Source organism: Lethenteron reissneri, chromosome 47 (assembly GCF_015708825.2).
Source record: "Lethenteron reissneri isolate LAM-NWPU_2019-01 chromosome 47, ASM1570882v1, whole genome shotgun sequence".
NCBI classification, from domain to species: Eukaryota; Metazoa; Chordata; class Hyperoartia; order Petromyzontiformes; family Petromyzontidae; genus Lethenteron; species Lethenteron reissneri.
Window position 1 is genome coordinate 1369211 of NC_083825.1, and position 17882 is coordinate 1387092.

A 17882-nucleotide genomic window follows, 5' to 3' on the forward strand; every position below is an offset into this window, starting at 1 on the left:
CTATAGTAATAGAGCAAGTGCAGAATCACTGAACCGGAATTTATAGCTTGAAAGCATTTAGCGCGGAGACCTTGAAAGTGTGGGGCCCGTAGCTACTGCATATGTAGCTACTACTTGTGTTGCTACTACATATGTAGCAGCTAAAAGCTAAGTAGCTACACTTTTGCTCCTAGAATAACCCGGCACTGGGTCCACGCTCAAGACCTCACCCTCTGGTCACGATGGACGTCTTCTCTGAACACGCAAGCAGGCGTTGCGCGACCAATATCGTGATTCACGGTTTATTTTTTTTGGTCAGATCGCAGAAGTAGCAATGTGTGTCGTACACCCTCCTCCACCCGACACGGAACCAACTGATAAGAAAATGCTCACGTGCTTCGGCGCGTGGCCAGTGTGCTGGATCGCGATCCACAACACCTTGAACGATTGGGCGCCATCGTGCTCCTCTTTCTGTACGACGTCTTGGGGACGCGGTCGCATTTAGACAACGGCCCAAGTTAGTGTTGCTTGGGAGCGAATCATCAAGTAACACTTCGCTTAAGTGCGTGCCTATACAGGTCACCATACTTCAATAGGGATTGCCGTTGGTACGGCTATTTTAGTGCACACAATCGACAGGAGGTGCAAGAACAATGGGCGTGCATAATGCGCGTGCATAATGTAAGTTGATTACCATATCAATAACCCGAACGGCAATGGATACCCAGTCATTTAGATGCATTCGTTAACCCCCCCCCTCCACTTCGCGCATGAAGAGCACATAAGTGATGTCATCACATCTACGCCTCTATTTAAGGAACGAAACAGGAGGCCTTCTCCACAAATCTGGCTGTCGCCTGATGAAGCTAGCTATCATTACTAACGAAACGTGGTACTCAGATTGTAAATGTTGTGGCTTGGCTCTCCGACACACCGGTGTGCTGTACTAGTGACGAATTGGCACGTTCTGTTTACGTGACCACCCTTACTAGCTGGCTGTGTCGGGTGGTGGCGGGTTTAATGACACATGTATATATTTACGCGATCTAACCCAAAAACCTCTATTACGGAGCCCAGTTTATGTTGCGTTGCATAAAAATAGAACGCGGAATGCAGATATCTATTTGCCTTTGCATGTGGTGACAAGAGGAAGACGTGTCTTAATGCTGACGTAATGCTGACATTGAGATATGTGCCCAGCAACTGAGCATTAGATATTCTTAGGTTTTTTTGGTAAAGTCACGTAGGTAAAACATTAAAATTAATAAAAGTAAAATAAAATAAAAATCACGACGTTTCGGAGGCAACACAAGCTTCCGTCTTCAGGTGGAACCGTCACAGCCACGACAGCTGTATCAAGTAAATGAGAGATTACAAGAGCTACCAATATACGGAGTGGTAGCTCTTGTAATCTCTCATTTACTTGATACAGCTGTCGTGGCTGTGACGGTTCCACCTGAAGACGGAAGCTTGTGTTGCCTCCGAAACGTCGTGATTTTTATTTTATTTTACTTTTATTAATTTTGATGTTTTACCTACGTGACTTTACCGAAAAAACCCAAGAATATGAATCCTTGCAGTCACGAAAGCTTCAAATCTAGAACTGAGCATTAGATGTGTACGTTTGTAATACAATGGGAAGTGTATGTCATACAACAGAAACACTAGGGGGGTGGTGGGATGGGGTAGGTGTTGTGGAATTTTAACTGCTGGCCAAGTGTCGCCTATTGAGATTGGCACCACCTCAAGGAGACACCCCCAAGTCTTTTTATTTTAAGTTTCAACAATCTGTTACACGATGTACAATGTCGGCAACACGTTATTGTAAACCTTACAGATTCAGGAACGGATGCAACAACGATGTTACAACGCGATGTAATTGCCATAGCGTGGGAACTGAAATTTAATCACAAAGACCAAAGATATACGAGTCAAGAGACATATTCTTTGAATGCGTGTTTTCATCTCCATTGTTTTCATTGTTTTGCAATCAGCAAGATTTGGTTATTTTTCCTTCTTCAGCGCTTTTTCACGGTCGCTGAAATTTTCCACGGCTTCTTAGTCGGTAACTCCTCCAAATCCCACTCCTCCTCATTCTTCTCACCCTCCTCCAGTTTACGCTCTCCCTCCCCCTTCATCCGGAATAACATTCTGACAGCTCACATAGACCTCCGATTAGGTCTATGTGAGCGATTAGCATGCTTGGCTACGTACGGTACGAAAGAAGTTCAACATACATACATAGACGGGACTGATTCCACTCATCAGCCTCAGCGTTATCGGGAAGCTCTGCAAACTGCGTGCGGCCAATCAAAAACACAACTGATGGATTGCAAGTCCAGTGGGGAGGTGCAATCTCCCTCCCTACCCCGACGATGCCTGTTGTATATTTGGAGTCCGTTTATTTTCTCAGCCCATGGTGGCTGCGTAGATTTTTTTTTTCTCCGGGTCCTCCGGAGTTGCTCTTAACATTTAGAAACATGTGTTTAGAGACTATAAATTCCCACATATGAAGATGGTATGCATCTAAGCTGAACTTCTTTTGCACCGTACATAGCCAACCGTGCTAATCGGAGGTGCGAATATAAGCCGCTGTGATGTGGCCAGGTCGCCTCTGATAAAGAGCTCATAGCTCAGTGGGCTTCACCTGGCCAATAAAAACAATTGAGTTTTATACTCTTTGGGTCTTTCGGTGAAGTCACGTAGGTAGAAAAATAATCGATCACGACGTTTCGGCCGCAACACAAGCGTCCGTCGCCTGATGACGGACGCTTGTGTTGCGTCCGTAACGTCGTGATCTGTTATTTTGTCTACCTACGTGACTTTACCGAAAGACCCAAAGAGTATGCATTCCTGCAGTCACGAAATCTTCAAATCGAGTTTCGTTCTTAGCTCGAGTTTATTACTACGCGCGCGTAATCGTCGTCGCCGTTGTCGTTGCACGCGTCGGCAGATTCCCCGGCGAGAACGATGCGGCTCGTGCCACGCGCGCTGCTGCTGCTGCGGCTGCTGCAGCTGGCGGCGCTTCTCGTGCTGTCGCCGGCGCGCTGCTCGGCGCAGGAGCTGCCGTCTCGGCCCGAGCCACGACCCGGCTCGGCGCCGCCCGTGGGCCACCCCGCCCTGGACGAGCAGGAGGAGCACAGCGACGGCGCTGCCGGACGGCAGCGGAACTCACCGACTACCTGCTGAGAGACACGTCCAAGCGGTGAGGGTCGCGCTGCGCCTCGGTCACCCTTCCGTCCGCGGTGGCCCGCGAGCGAAACGTCGTCTCGTCGTTCGCGCGCGTGTGTAGGGACGGGGTTTGGGAACAGTTCGTAAGTCACGGAACTCAAATTGGCGGACGATACGTCTCCTTCGCGTATAATTCGTCTGTCCATGCAAAAAGTTAAAGCAAAAGTAGAATTATTTCTTAAGCAAGCCATCGGCCACACGACCATCTGGGAGGGCGTAATTTCAGTAGCCATTGCTTCAAGACAAGCAGAACTCTAGACCGGTTTCAACATATTGTGTGAAAAATACTTGAATATATATTTTTTAAGTGAAGAGATGGGATATATGAAGGAGACACATGGCATGCTTCTTTATTTGTGTTATTTATATTCTCAACAATGGCGTTGATAATTATTTACAGTCTCAAGTATGGCTGCTTTCATCACGTGTTTTTTTATATCTGATTACCGCGTTGAAAAAATAACTCTGACTGGTCTGTCACACATATACACATCTCCAGAGATATAACTCTAACTCTTTTACCTTTACAACTGAGAAACGAATGGAGCTATTTCCGTTCTTCTGCGAACAGGTCTATAAAAATCACATGCATGGATGTGGCGTGCCAAATTAGCTCACAGAACAGCGTTTTGGACTGCACCGCCTGAAACGAAGCTCTGGCCCTGAGTAAGAATGCAAGGGTTCCCTGATCACTGTGAGAACGCCTCAAGTCAGCGGCGGCGATGTTGAGTGTGCAGACGATGCAACTGCACCGGGGCCAAGGAGCATAAAGCATCACGTGAACTACGGTCATCCTCGCAGTGGCTTTTGGCTGGACATCGAACAAAGACGGTCACCTCATCGTGCACTCTGAGACGCGCTCCTGTGGCCGTCCAGAACGCTGGTCCTTCCGACATTAGGAAGCCACTGGAGCTATGCACTTGTAGATCTAGATTTTAAACTAATTTCTTGAGAATTTCGTTTAGTGTTTAGTTTGTTGACCTTCCTCCGCAACTCCGACTAGCACGGTAGGCTACGCACGATGTGAAAGAAGTTCAACATACTTACATGATGACCAAGAGGGAGCGACGTAAAGAAAAAGCATTAAATACCTCTGGAGCTGCCACCGCATTCACTTGCAATTGCTGTGGCACTCAAGGATTGGCCTACTAAGTCATTCTAGGCGCTGCAGAACCTACGGCTGACCTCGTAAGGCGCAAAAGAATTGTCTCTCGAGACACACAGGCCTATGATGATACATGATGACCAGCGAGCAAGCCGACCAAGCTACACAACTTGTACCAGGGGTTCTCAGAGCACCACCACAGCAAGCCGTCGCTGGTATAAATGGGTTTTCCTAAACGAATAAACCGGTACACGTTTCTCGAGCTAGGAAGGCCGTGACGTGGCCCATCGGTAGCGCGACCTTGCCGCTTGTTGCAGATGTCCACGGTTCAAATGCAGCGGCCGACCCTGGTTAACACTGCGGAGTGTAATAACCACGACAAGACGACCTGGCGCTTTTACTTTACAATGGACCTAAGTGATCCCGTGACGCCGTTCGCAAGTGCAGGCCGTTGTGCGCCAGCATCACGATCCAAATTTTCCGAATTTGGAAAATTGCGCCGCAAAAATTACTCAATTGGAACATACAGAGACATCGTCACCCGCCCCCCTCCCGCCACCATACTGCGAAAACTTTGCAGGACCCTCCTGAAAAACAGTAATGAAATTCAGCGAGGTTTTACTGGGTAAGCAATCATAACAAAAACAACACTAATAATCATAAAAGTAGGCAACATCAATACGTGCTAGTATGGATATAAAATTTGGAAGCGGGATTGCAATTGATCTGCACACGCCGCGTGACGTTGGCTTGCGTGTTTTGAGAGCACAGCATCCCCATAAATCACGAGATATGCAGTGCGGTGGCTCATGTGGGAGGAAAACTTGTGAAAATGTTTTATGTAACGCGCCAGCTCCCTCACCTCCTCACGCCATAATTCCCCACGAACTGACCCCGGATCCTCCTCCCACATGCTTTCCACTCTCCGTGTGACCCGTTCCTCCCACCCCCCCCCCCCCCTCTCAACGTTCCATTCCGCCGGCTCTCAATGACCCCTGCCCACCCTCCTCCTACTCCCGCGCGCTCTCCTCACCTCGCAGACTTTATCCTCAACCACCCGAATGCCACATTGTCACTCTGCCACTCCCCCGCAGCCTCGCCCTGTGTGTGACAACGTGTGGCAGTGTGTGACAGTGTGCCACAGTGGTTATTGATGATGTAGCCGCGTAAGGGTGCTTGCGACGTGACCTGCCATCGTAGATTAACCGTGGCGAACCCGTTCATACCCCTGGGTGGACAGAGGCGGCTGGGGAGGGGTTCAAGAATCTTGCATCGTTGTTTCAACTGCCGCGCTTGGTGATTGCTCTCTGCACCGCAAATCCGAGGTTGCTAACCGTCAACACCGCGGCAAGCGTCCGTTATGTGCGTGGCGCGTTATTCCCGCAAACGTTATTACGAGGACACATTTGTCTTTTCTACTTTACTCGCATTCTATCCTCCCCCCAGCTCCCCCCCCCCCCCCACTTAATGCACGCAGTGTACTCCTGTCGCCAAGAGAGACCGAGAGAATTTAGGTGGAAGCCCCCCTGCCTTCGTCTGTCCCTGCGCATGGATCTTTGGCCTCCCAACCTCTGCCCTCTCTCCTTCTGCTGGTGGTGGCTGGTGGGGCCCAGTGGCCATTTGTGTGCGAGCCGTGAATACGAGCCACAAACGGTGACCGCGATTGATGCCTTTTCTCTGGCATTGACATTGATTTATGGCGAGGATTTCCACTGCCGACTGACCAGATCAATATCTGGTTGGGCATTGCATTCATGTTTTGAACACTGCCCCAATGGCATTGTCACGCATTGAGCTGAAAGGATATAATATCAAAGGACACGTAAATATGATGGACGTTTAAAAAAAAAACGCGAAGTGAGCATTACAATTTAATATAAATGACTGACGTTATAGAATAGTTTTGTCAATGTCGATATTACATTTTATATGATATCAGTCATTGCCAAGAGCACAGAGGGTATTCGTTACACTTCTATACAATACAAACAATTGGCTGCAGAATCGGGTGCCACTCAATTTGCAAACGGTAAAAGTGAAGTCTCAGTTTTCATGGATCACGCCCTCCTCTCAATGTGTTACTTCTTGGCGTGAACGTCAACAGCTGGGAATCTCATTCTCCTCTGTTCGCAGTCACAGGTTGCTCAGGTTCCATTTCTTCTCCTTCTCTGTCCCTCCTGCACCTCCGATTGTTGCCCCGCGCACCTCCGATTAGCACGGTTGGCTACGTACCGTGTGAAAGAAGTTCAACAAACATACAGTACATACGTACATAACTCTGCTCTGTGACTCTGTGCGCATTGACCGTGATTCGTGTCTCAACTCCGTCGAGCAACCGAGCGATTGTGCTCAGTAAACTCGCGGTGGCTTCGATTTAACGGGCGATTGAATCATATCAGCAAACGCGACCTTGCAAATAACCAACTTGAATTTTGACCGTATATCTGATATTGTTGAATCACAAGGCAGAAATTGTTACGACAGAAATTATTACGGCAAGGTAAAAAAAAAGATAAACAGAAGTCCATCGGTGGATTGAGAATGGCCTGAGAATTATTATTATTTCCTATTCTAGAAGTGACACGGCATGCCGTAGAATTGTGCCCATACAGGAACACAACAGGCGCCTTCCTCTGTGAGAGAAGTGACAGATAAGTGGATGTCTGTGGCCACTCGGGCATGTGGCTGATGAGGCCTTGTTTGATGGAGCAAACATAATTGGATGGAAAGTGGAATTAATTAGCCCATTGTAGGGTTGTCTTAGGTAATGATTCACTATCCCCTCGCCCCCCCACGAATCGATTGTCACGATTCGCCGTCACGATTGGATTCAAGAATCGGTACTTTTTGTTGTTGTTGTTGTAGTTTAATTGCATTGTTTTGTCAGCACTGCCCATCTCATTTGTTCGGTATCTTTATCCTTATCTCGTTAGTTCCATGAGCCGAGACGTAATGTTCGCGACTAATTTGTATCATTATGAAATCCTCAATTCTCGCCGCTCACAATTCAATGCATGCATCGCTCGCTTAAACATCCGTGTTTCTTCACGAAAAGATAGATACATCACTATAGCGCCTTAATTTGTTGAGAGCTACTATGACCATGCTACGTAGCGTTTGCTGTCGTGCGTAAACAGATTTACGAGTCTAGGATCGGACTCGTCTCCCTTGTAAAAAGCCATAAAAATAAAACTTAGAATTCAAGCCAACAATAGCTGAACAGTCATCAGTGGCAGCGAACATTCGAGAATCTGAACGCGCAGCATACTATGAACTCGACCACCTGAGCTAGATTCCCGGCCGTGACGAACATCAGAGGTCACAAACGATTGTAGCCAAACCCACCCTCGTCACCAGCCTGCACTAACCAAGCTTGGTGAAGTATGGTCACAGCAAGCGCCGTGGGCAACACGGATGTTAAACAAAAGCTGAGCTGAACAACGATCTAACCCAAAATAAACTAATTCCGAATCATTACATTGGTCGTGAATGCGTAAGAATGAAATTAATTCAACGTTTTGGTGATAGTGTAATTCCATCATCAATGGGGAAAGAAGACAGTGTGACGTTAGAGTCGCATTGCTTCAGATAAATTATAGCTTCTAACACTTTCTTAAAAAATCAATTTGTGCAAATTAGGCCCATTTTGTGCAATTATGTTCCATTGACACTGTATTTTCTTTTCTCTCTCTCGTTGTGATGGCCAAGAGATTGCGCTCAAGTAGGACAATCTGGAGCGAGGGACATTCTGAGAGCAATTCTCTCCACCCTGGCAGTCCGTGCCTGCTCCTTCGGTCTGGACAGGTGCAACTCGGTGTCAGGAAGCCAAAGTGATTTCCCTGCTCGAATGAGCATTGAGGCATTTGATGCTCGCCTTCCGTTTACAGCCCTGCAGAGCCAGTGGTGGAAATTCCACATTCATATGGCGGGGGCGAGTTTGTCCATATGACCCACCGCTTGTTTACTTGCCTGCAATGTGGTGCTCATTCTGTTCGGGCGTGGGGGGGTGTAACTGTGAGGCTATTTAGATCATTCTGATTCACATTGTGTCAATTCAGCTTTCGTTTCGATACAAATACTGACGCACAGACAGACAGACATGAAGCCTGTCACATATTCTACAGACATATATTTGATTGTGACTTTGATAATACCTTGCAGCAATATCTTGCAAAGACTAAAATCCATAACGGCGCTGTTTTGTTATGAATTCACTCGTTTTTATCCAATCAATTATGATTACACTTGCGTTACCCTATCAGTCACTGTCTAAGCAAGTGCGCTAAGCACGTGGACGCACACCGCTTTCTCCCACCGCGCTCCACTCGCCGTTTGCCCCTGAACCGCGGCGGCGGCTGCGCCCAGGTTATTTTCTGCCGCGCTGCTCGTCACGGCGCGCGGACGGCGCTGTCGGTAGCACGGTACCCGCTTACCACCGTGGCCCCGTCGGAGAATCTCCCCCCCCCCCACAACCCCCGCCCCCCTCCGAGCGTCGCGCTGTGACCCCTCGACCCCCGCAACCAGCGCGGCAGCCGTGCCCTCCCTGGCTGCCCGGTGGGATGCGCGGGCGGCCCCCTTCTTCTCGCAGGGGTGGTCGCGCCGTGTTTAAAAAAACTTTTGAACCGACCGCTGTCGCCGGCGACGTCCCGGGGTATGTGGGGAGGAATCGTTCCATGCGGCTCTTTACAAGCGATCGGGGCAACACGATCCGAGCCACTTCCTCGTGTGTCCTCGGCCCCAGAGGCAATAAAGCAGCACAACGCCTCGGCGGGCATTCCATTGCACGGGCCGCGCAGTTAAAAAGCCCACGGCTAGCCGGGGTTAAAGCACAAACACATCTATATATATACTTGGGGCGTTACGACTGCGAGCGTTTTAATGCCGCCACCAAATCAAAGGGCCTGAATGGCTGCGAGGCTGCGTGGCCAGGCGCGCGTGGGCTCACCGCTTCTGGCGATGAACAGCGCGGCACTGGAAGACAACGACTAAGAGCCCTCCGATGCATTTCTCGGGTTGCACCACGTGTTGTTCGGCGGCACGATGTCCAACGTTCCGCTCCATGTGCTGGCGGTTTCTTCAGGAAGTACAATAAGCCAGAATTGTTCGTGAAGAAGCTCTCGCAGCACGCGGGGGCAAAACTTTTAGCATCGTGCCGAACAACACGTGGAGCAAACATAAAATGCAACGCAGAGCTGAACAGCGCAACCGTAAAAACCTTACGCAAGTAGTATAATTTTATTTTTAACCTCACGTTCATTTGAACTCATCGCCGTGAGAATCTATTTGTCTTTGCGTGACCCCTCACAACATATCCGCGCCAATTACGCGCTGTTTTTTTTTTCTCCAGTCTCACTGTCGTTTTGTTTTTGGCCTTTCTACGCCCACCGTGAGACCCAATGCGCGTGGCAGTGGTTTGGCATCAATTCGTGCTGCCGCTGCCACCATTGGGAGACAGCTAAAATGACGAATACAAAAAAAAACCCTGAAAACCAAAATGAAGTTGGGCAGTGCGTCGAGCCAGGAGATGAGGTGGCAGGCGGACAACATGAACAGCGGCGGCAAATGGAAGGAGGAAGAGAGGCAGACAGGGGAAGCGAGCGAGACAGAAAATGAGATGGCGTGGCGAGATTAGCCGATGTGGAGCAGCGCGCCACTGCACATGGAGGTGGCAAGCGATCGTGAAGAGCGGAAGACATTAGGGGCGAAGAGGAAATGCGTCCAGCAGTGGGATGTTAACGGGCAATGAGCAAAGATTGTAAACGATCACTACCCCTGATGTATTAGTTCAGTATACGATGCGATACGATAATGATTGTCGGCATCAGAGCCTGTTTCAACTTGAAGCAGCGCCGAGCGACAGCTCGACTCGCTGCCTCCTATGTCACAATCAATTTGTAAACTTGGACATTCTAGATGCAGGGGGCTAAGCCGTGGTGCAATCGGTCGACAAGCAATGCCCTTGTGCTTGCGTTCGTGCGCGTTGACTTTCATCACGTGTAAAACAGAGCTTTATTTTTTTATTTTACCGCCGCTAATATTTCTAAAGAAAGATGTTTGAGGCGGCCGCTATAGCTCAGCGATCAACAGCGCTGAGTTCTGGATTTGAATCCAAATTTCGGCCGCCCTGTGATTCAACTTGGTGTCTCAAGCGGAAGTGAGCTGGTTGATTTCAGCCCACGTCACCAACGACTGCACACAAAAAAACCCTCATCGTCTAGCTCCAAGAACTACAAATATACATTTCACCAGCTTGTGTATTTATGTATGTTGAACTTATTTTTCACCGTATGTAGCCAACCGTGCTAATCTTACGTGTGGGGGGGGGGGGGGGGGGGGGCGGGGTCGAGACTAACGATGGAATGGCAGTAAAAAGGAGGGAACGTGCTTGGAAAGATGGTCGAGACGAAGCAATCATGTCAGCTAATGGTGAAGCAGATATAGGGGCAAGCTGCGTTGTGTGACCGAGACAGTTAGTAATGGGAAAAGCTCGTTGGGAAGGATAGATTGTGACCTGATGATGTATGCATGCACAGTATGTTGAACTTCTTTCGCACCGTACGTAGCCAACCATGCTAATCAGAGATGCATAGCTCCAGTGGCTTCCTAATATCGGAAGGAAGAGCGTTCCAGACGGCCACAGAAGCGCATCTGGAAGCGTGAGCGCATCTGGTGAACATTGTACTTTAATCGGGTGGGAAAGTGCTGCCCCCTACTGTGGCTAAGAGGTCACTTGAAGGCATCTTCCAGAGTAGTTCTGTGAGCTCTGCTTCCACGATCTATTCTCTCACACCCGAGATCTGAACGGATTTTTCCCTTTTATCACATGGCGCTGAAAGCACAACTGGAATACAATTAAGAAAACAAATAAACCCATCGCTAATCATATCTCACAACAAAGGCAGTGGCTGAGAGTTGTTTCGTACCAGGGAAGGTTATGTGGGACACGTGCCAACGGCACTTAGATATGCACTGCATGGGAGGTGCGGTAGAAATAATAAACTATTGTTTTTATTATTTTCTTAATGACACTTGTCCAACAAGGAAAGCCTAACCCAGTTTTTTTTTGCAGGGTTCTGCTAAGATTTGGCAGAGGGGCGGGGGGGGGGGGTGGTAGCTGCGTATAATCCCGATTGAGTAATTCGCAGGCAATGTTATTTCAGTATCGGGGTGTTTGGGCCAATATTAGTTTACAATGGGTGTTTATTTTTGTTTTTGCATTGCTTTCAATGACGAGGGGTTAATGCCGCACGGATGGTGGGACGGAGATACGGCGCAGGGCCTCATGGTTCGGTGTCGTTGGCAGGTTCTATCTGGTGGTGGAGGAGGACAACACCCCGCTGTGGCTGGTGCTGACACCGTGCGATGCCTCCTTGGAGTGGACGCTCCGAGTGGAGGACCTTCCCGAGGAGGCCAGTGGTGGAGGCTCAGGTGCGTCATACGAAAACAATTGCACGTGGAAAGCCGCTTGCAGCGTCCCGGTTAGCAAGATTCTTACACCACCACCACCACCGCCACCACCGCCGCAGCGGTATGAATGGGTGCATCGCAGTAAGTCGATGGGCAGGCTGTGTGAGCTGGGGTAACTCCAGCCTCTTACGAGGTGTCTGACTAGTGTGGAGGGCTTCTCTAGAGCTCCCATTAGTAAGGCCCCAGGCAACACATTTACCATTGATGAGCTGTGGGGCTTGTGTAAGGATTTCCGAGTGATGGTTCAAGGCCTTAAATGATCCTCGCACCATATTGCACCTGCACGTACCGTCACGACCTTCTCCGATCCGCTGATTTACATCTGCTCCCTGTGCCACGAACTTGACTCTGCACCTGGGGTGACCGAGCCTCTGCTTGCGCTGTGCCGAGATTATGAAATGCCCTGCCACCTGTGGTTGAACAGGCGAGGTCACCCGCTATGTTTAGCTCTTCATTATAGACTCAGCTGTTTCGCCTGGCATACACTTGACGTGTTTGACCGGCGGACTCTGGACTTTGTAGCATTTATATTTAGCAACTTCGTGCATGGTGCACTGAGATCCCTGGATGAATCGCATCTTATAAATGTAAGCAATAATAGTGATCATCATTAAATGGCACGATCGCAACTCGGCTCTCGCCGTCTCTTACCTGTCGCTCCCTTCGCAGGCGACTCTGAGCCGTTCCGAGCCCAGCAGCCGGAGACCCGCCGCCCGGCCTCCGAGGAGCTGCACTCGTACCGCGGCAACAGCATGGAGAGCTACGCCGTCCACTCGGCCAACTCGGGTCTCTACATTCTCGAGGTGTTCTCCCCGGAGAGGGACACCAGCTTCAAGGTGTACGCCAGCACCGCCTCGTCTCCGGGCCTCGGGGACAGCTACCCGCAGCTGCCCGCCGACAGCCGGCTCGACGTGACTTGGGTGGGACGCAGCGCCGTCACGCTCTCCTGGAAGTCCAGCTGGACCACTGCTCTGTCGAAGGACACGGCGGTGCGCTACTGCCTCCTGGCCAACCGCGACCACAACGTCAAGAGCCTGTGCGGCGCGGAGACCAAGCTGGGATCGGGGCCTGTTCCGCCGGTGCCGCTGGCCCGAGACCTCAACCCCTACGACTTTGCCTACCTGGGGTTCAGCACGGACTTGCTGCCGAGGGCTCCTCCGCCGCCGGCCTGTGAGCCACGGGCCGAGTCGATCAGACGTCTTCTTCACCTGCCTGGACGACAAGACGGTCTACACGGTGTCGGAGCTGAAGCCCGACACGCAGTACTACTTCGACGTCTTCGCCGTCAACCCCCGGACTAACATGAGCGTCTCCTACATAGGGACGTTTGTCCGAACGAAGAGCGACGGCCAGGCCGAGAAGGTCACGGAGCTGAAGGAGGGCAAAGTGACGGAGCTCACCGTGAAGCCCAGGGGCGGAGACCGGGAGGGCGGCGGAGGAGGCGCCGGCAAGAACCTGCGCTTCCGCCCGGTGTCGTCGCACCAGCACGTGCTCTTCTCGTTCCACACGTGCCAGGCCGCCAACGCCATCCCGCTGCGCGTCGCCATCCGCCGCGACGGGAAGCTCATCTCCAGCGTGTCGCTGCCGGCCGGAGGGCTGCGCCACCTGCGCGTGAGAGGGAGGCCCAAGGCCACGTACACCGTCCGCGTCAGCGGCAACGAGGGCGCGCGCGACGGGAGCCACCGGCGGCGGCACCCGCGGCACCAGCGGCAGCAGCGGCGGCGTCAGCAGCAGCATCAGCCGCCGCCGCCGCTGGTGGCCGCGACCCTGCGAGTGTCGGCGACGTCCCGTCCCGGCAAGCAGCCGTTCCCCGAGCTCCCGGACGACACGCGCATCAAGGTGTTCGAGCGCCTGCGCGCCTGCAATGCGGTGACGGTGGCCTGGCTGTGCGTGCCCGAGCGCCAGAAGTACTGCCTGTACAAGCGGCCCGTGGGCGCGGCGCCGAAAGGCGGCGGCGGTGGCGCGGCGGCGTCTCCGCCGCTGGGCGCGTGCTTCGGGCCCGAGAGCCGCAAGAAGTCGGAGAAGGTGCTGTGCAAGGAGTTCAGCAGCGCCGACCCTCGGCGCGCCGTGCTGGCGCAAACCGTCCGCGGCTTGGAGCCCGGCCGGGCCTACGTGCTCGACGTGTACGCCGTGGCGCCCGGCGGGGAGGCGGCGCGCTACCAGAGCAGGATGGTGACGACGCGCTCGCGCTGCTGAGCGCGCCGCCGGTCCCGCGAGCGGCGGGGAGCGGCGGCGGAGGTCACACGACGATCGCGCGGCAGACGAGACTTGCCCGGCCCTGGATGAGACGTTGTTTGAATGGGAGCGTCCCCCGACCTCCTGGGGGGGATCATTGTGTAGGGAGCGAACGCAAATAGGGAGCCGCTGATCAAAACAACAACAACAAACGTGTGTTGCGGTGTGAATATTCGCGCGCAAACGCTTGCATCCGTCGGTGTACTAACACGCGTTTGCTGAGAAGAGAAATGAGAGGGGATGCTGGTCGCTCGCCTTCGTGTGCTTTGCCTGGACTGCTTCTCCACGGCAGAGCGTCAGAATGTCTCGCTAAACCACGCGCGCGTGACCAGGAGATCCTTGCATGTAGCCGCACGGCAGCCATTTGTACTTTACGCAACAACGTTTTTACGGACTAAAATGTATCCCGTCTCAACAGAACGTTATACGGTTCTGACGTTAGATAACTGATGTTTAATTAAAAAAATAATGTCCCAATTATAGCACGTAACCGAGCGTCGATATGAGTAAAAATGCCCTTTTTCATTTTCGCGGTGAGTTTAATGAGATTCGCAACGATGTTTCTAAAATACAGCAGCCCGTGTGATGCCCTACGTCCGGATTATTCTTTAATTTAAATTGTTTATATTGAATCTACTATTAGAAGACATATTTTTCTTTCTTAAAACCTTTTTCCCCTTTAGGTAAAATCGTGAGAAAGTTATATTATTAATTACTATCTTATGTAACTATAATGTTTTTTTTTGCTTTTAAACTTGAATATTATTTTTTCTGCCTAAATAATGTTGTAAGTTATTGAAATCACAGTATTTGAGCGTCTTACTGCTTATAATGAAACCTTGTACTAAAAATATATTTGCATATTTTTTGTTTGTTTTTTGGGAATATACAGTACGTGTAAATATTTACAAAATCGGTTATATTGTGTTATATTCATGTTGTACGACAGTGTTGAAATATAGTTACGTTCGACCCCAATAAAGTTAATCTAAACATTCTCATAGTGTGTGCGAACATTTGTCTACTTGGATTTACGATTCGCAGTCGGTCTATAGCGGCCTTACAAAGATCTGCCTTGTGTTTAAGAGGTCAAAAGTTCAAGAGCTTGGCCCTGGATATCATCCAACTACCGATATGAGGTGGCATTCACGATGATTACATCACATTTGGTTGTTTTACTCCTACTTTGCTCAACCACGGTGTTGTTGGTTTTCTGCAGCAGTGTTGCAGACCTCAATGCAACCTAATTCCTGCACGCAACTCATGGTTTATATATTTAACAACACGGATTATTGTCAACTTTGTTATTACCAACGATATTTCAGTCGAGTTGCATCAATTTTGTTCATATTATTAATCGATGTTAAGTGAATCTTATTTATCCATGTAAATAACAGAATCATATTTAAGTGTTCATGAATATCGGAAAGATGCCTGCCTCCCAGATGTGCAAGGTCCAGTTGTGTTTTCATTTACGGAAATGTTCTTTCAATTAAAGGCATGACAACACCAGTTCCATTATCATTTAAGCGCTTGGCTGAAAATAACAAAATATCACACCCACCATCAACATGTTTTTGAAAATAAAACAAAAAGAAATGTTTTAATACATTTGTGACCAAGGTGGCCAGATGTTAACAACCTCGCCTTGAATACAGGAGGTCGTGGGTTCGATCCCAACGCTGACACCTGTTGTATATTTGAAGTTTGCGTGTTCTCCCCGTGGTCACGTGGATTTTTCTCTGGATCCTCCGGTTTTGTCCTGCGCATTTAGAAGCATGCGTTTCGATTATTTGGCTGCTCTACTTTCCACATGATGAGCCACTTCGTTGAGCTATCAATGGTGGGTCGGGTCGCTTCTAAAAAAGAGCTAGATAGCCCCGTGGGCCATACAACATAAAATAAAAATAGTGTAGTTTTAGTTCACCCTATTATTCTTGAATCGTGAGGCTATCATGGAAGACGGCGCTCCTGTGTTCACAGACACAATCTGCAGTAGTATCACAGTAGGGGAGGGGGGTGTTGCTGCTGCTGTGTGTAATCCTAAATTAGTAATTTGCGGTGTCATGTTTTGGAAATTTGGCATTTCTTGACCGTTGGCGTCGGCATGCTGTGGCCCACTCGTTTCAAATGAAGTCAGCTTATTCTTTTAGAGTCTAACGGCGAAGTAAGACGGCGCTCGTTTCATGGTTAATTCACCTGCAGCGGTAATAACAAGGGCGGCCCACTCGATTCTAACCGCGGACCTCCGCAACCAGCGGCGACGTGGAAGTGCCGGGCCCCGTCACCGCCCCGATGAACATGGCTGCGATGGACACGGTGAAAAGCCAACGCAACGAGTTCGAGATCCCATCGGCATTTCCAGGGAATAAATAAGTAAATAAATGCTTTCTTTTTGTCAGCTCTCTCTATTCCTTGCCACTAAATTGAACAAATAAAGCTGCGTTACCGCTTTGGCACTCAAGTTGCCATTCGTGAGATTTTTTACATTCTCAAGATTAAAAGGAGACATACCTGTGCCCATCCAAAACACCTCCAACTCACGCTGCAGAACGACGACTGCACCGCGTCGCAGGCGGTGGACACGCGCGAAGATTTCACGAGCATCACAAAAAGAAAACACAGCCGTTTGTAGCGAGCTATTGTGCCGCAGTGCACACAGACTAGTGAATACACTTTCGTCGAAAAACACGGAGAGGGCATGTGGCGCAGCCAGCTCTGACACACCTCAGAATTATGACTTCAAAGTCATAATTCTGAGGTGCGGATTTGAAGGCGCGTTCTTCTCGTGCTAGACTAAGCTGCCTCGTGGCCTATCCCCCCCTCCCCCCCACCTCGGCTACAGCTCCTCCACACAGAAGAAGCCATAAAAAGATGATACGAGATCAGCGGTGGCCTACGGCGTCTCCCGAGCCGCATGCGGCCCATTTAAACCACCGCATGCGGCTGTATTGAAGGGGCATCACGTAGAATATACTATCACAGTAGTAGCAAAGAAAAATGAATGTCTCCCGTGCTGTGCGGAAACTGCCAATATCTACACTTAGCTCTTTGGTCTGCCACAGATTGGCCACCCCTGTACTCAATGATGACATCTGTGGTGTCGCCTTAGTCCTGCCCACTCGCGAACTAACTTCTCCACCCCCTACCCCCCCCCCCCCCCCATTGTCAAATGATGCATCCCCACACGAATGGCATGGTTGCATTAGCCATGGCGGGGGAGAAAAGGTGTTTTCCCGATTATTCACATTCTTCATGGATCTACGTAGATTTTCAGAAAAGGTTGACGGATACAAACCTTACCAATTGGCTGTGCCGGGTGGTGGCGGGTTGAACGACACATTTATTATATATTTACACGATCTAAAAAGAGCTGTATTATCAATGATATTGGTCGCGAAAGCCTACCATGTGTTAAACTGACTATAAACGTTGTGCCCACAATATTTCCCCTCGGGTTTAAAGAGTTGGCGATGGGCCATGGCTCCCCATAATGTGCATTCGCATCCGTGAAGGGTTACAGGAATACCGGAATATCGATCTATATACGAAGTAGATGCGTTCCTGGCGCTTCATATATTGAATCTTCGTATTATGAACAATTTATAAAATTAGTACTACGAGGATGCGTTCCCAGCCTTCGTAATTTACTCTTTCATACCATAAACACTTCACAACTTACCATTCGTATTGTAAACACAGGCAATGTATGTTCACACGAATATTATGTTATACTGTACAGTATTCAAATGAAAAACTGACATAAATAAAAGAAATGTCGTGAAGAAAAAACGTTATTTTTATTTCTATTTTACTGTAGATTTATGAAAGTCTTATTAATTCAATAATTTCAGTGTATTTATTT

At 49.7% G+C, this 17882-nt stretch overlaps 1 protein-coding gene across 1 annotated transcript in view; it reads left to right on the forward strand.

The window, feature by feature from the left end:
• Positions 1-15014, forward strand: part of NDNF (neuron derived neurotrophic factor) — a 30671-nt gene extending 15657 nt beyond the window's left edge. Inside the window, 6 exon segments of the mRNA XM_061571242.1 lie at positions 2933-3120; positions 3122-3142; positions 3144-3184; positions 11619-11743; positions 12452-12951; positions 12953-15014. Coding sequence (XP_061427226.1) covers positions 2933-3120; positions 3122-3142; positions 3144-3184; positions 11619-11743; positions 12452-12951; positions 12953-13978 — 1901 coding nt within the window. The 3' untranslated portion in view covers positions 13979-15014.
• Positions 15015-17882: the final 2868 nt, after the last annotated feature.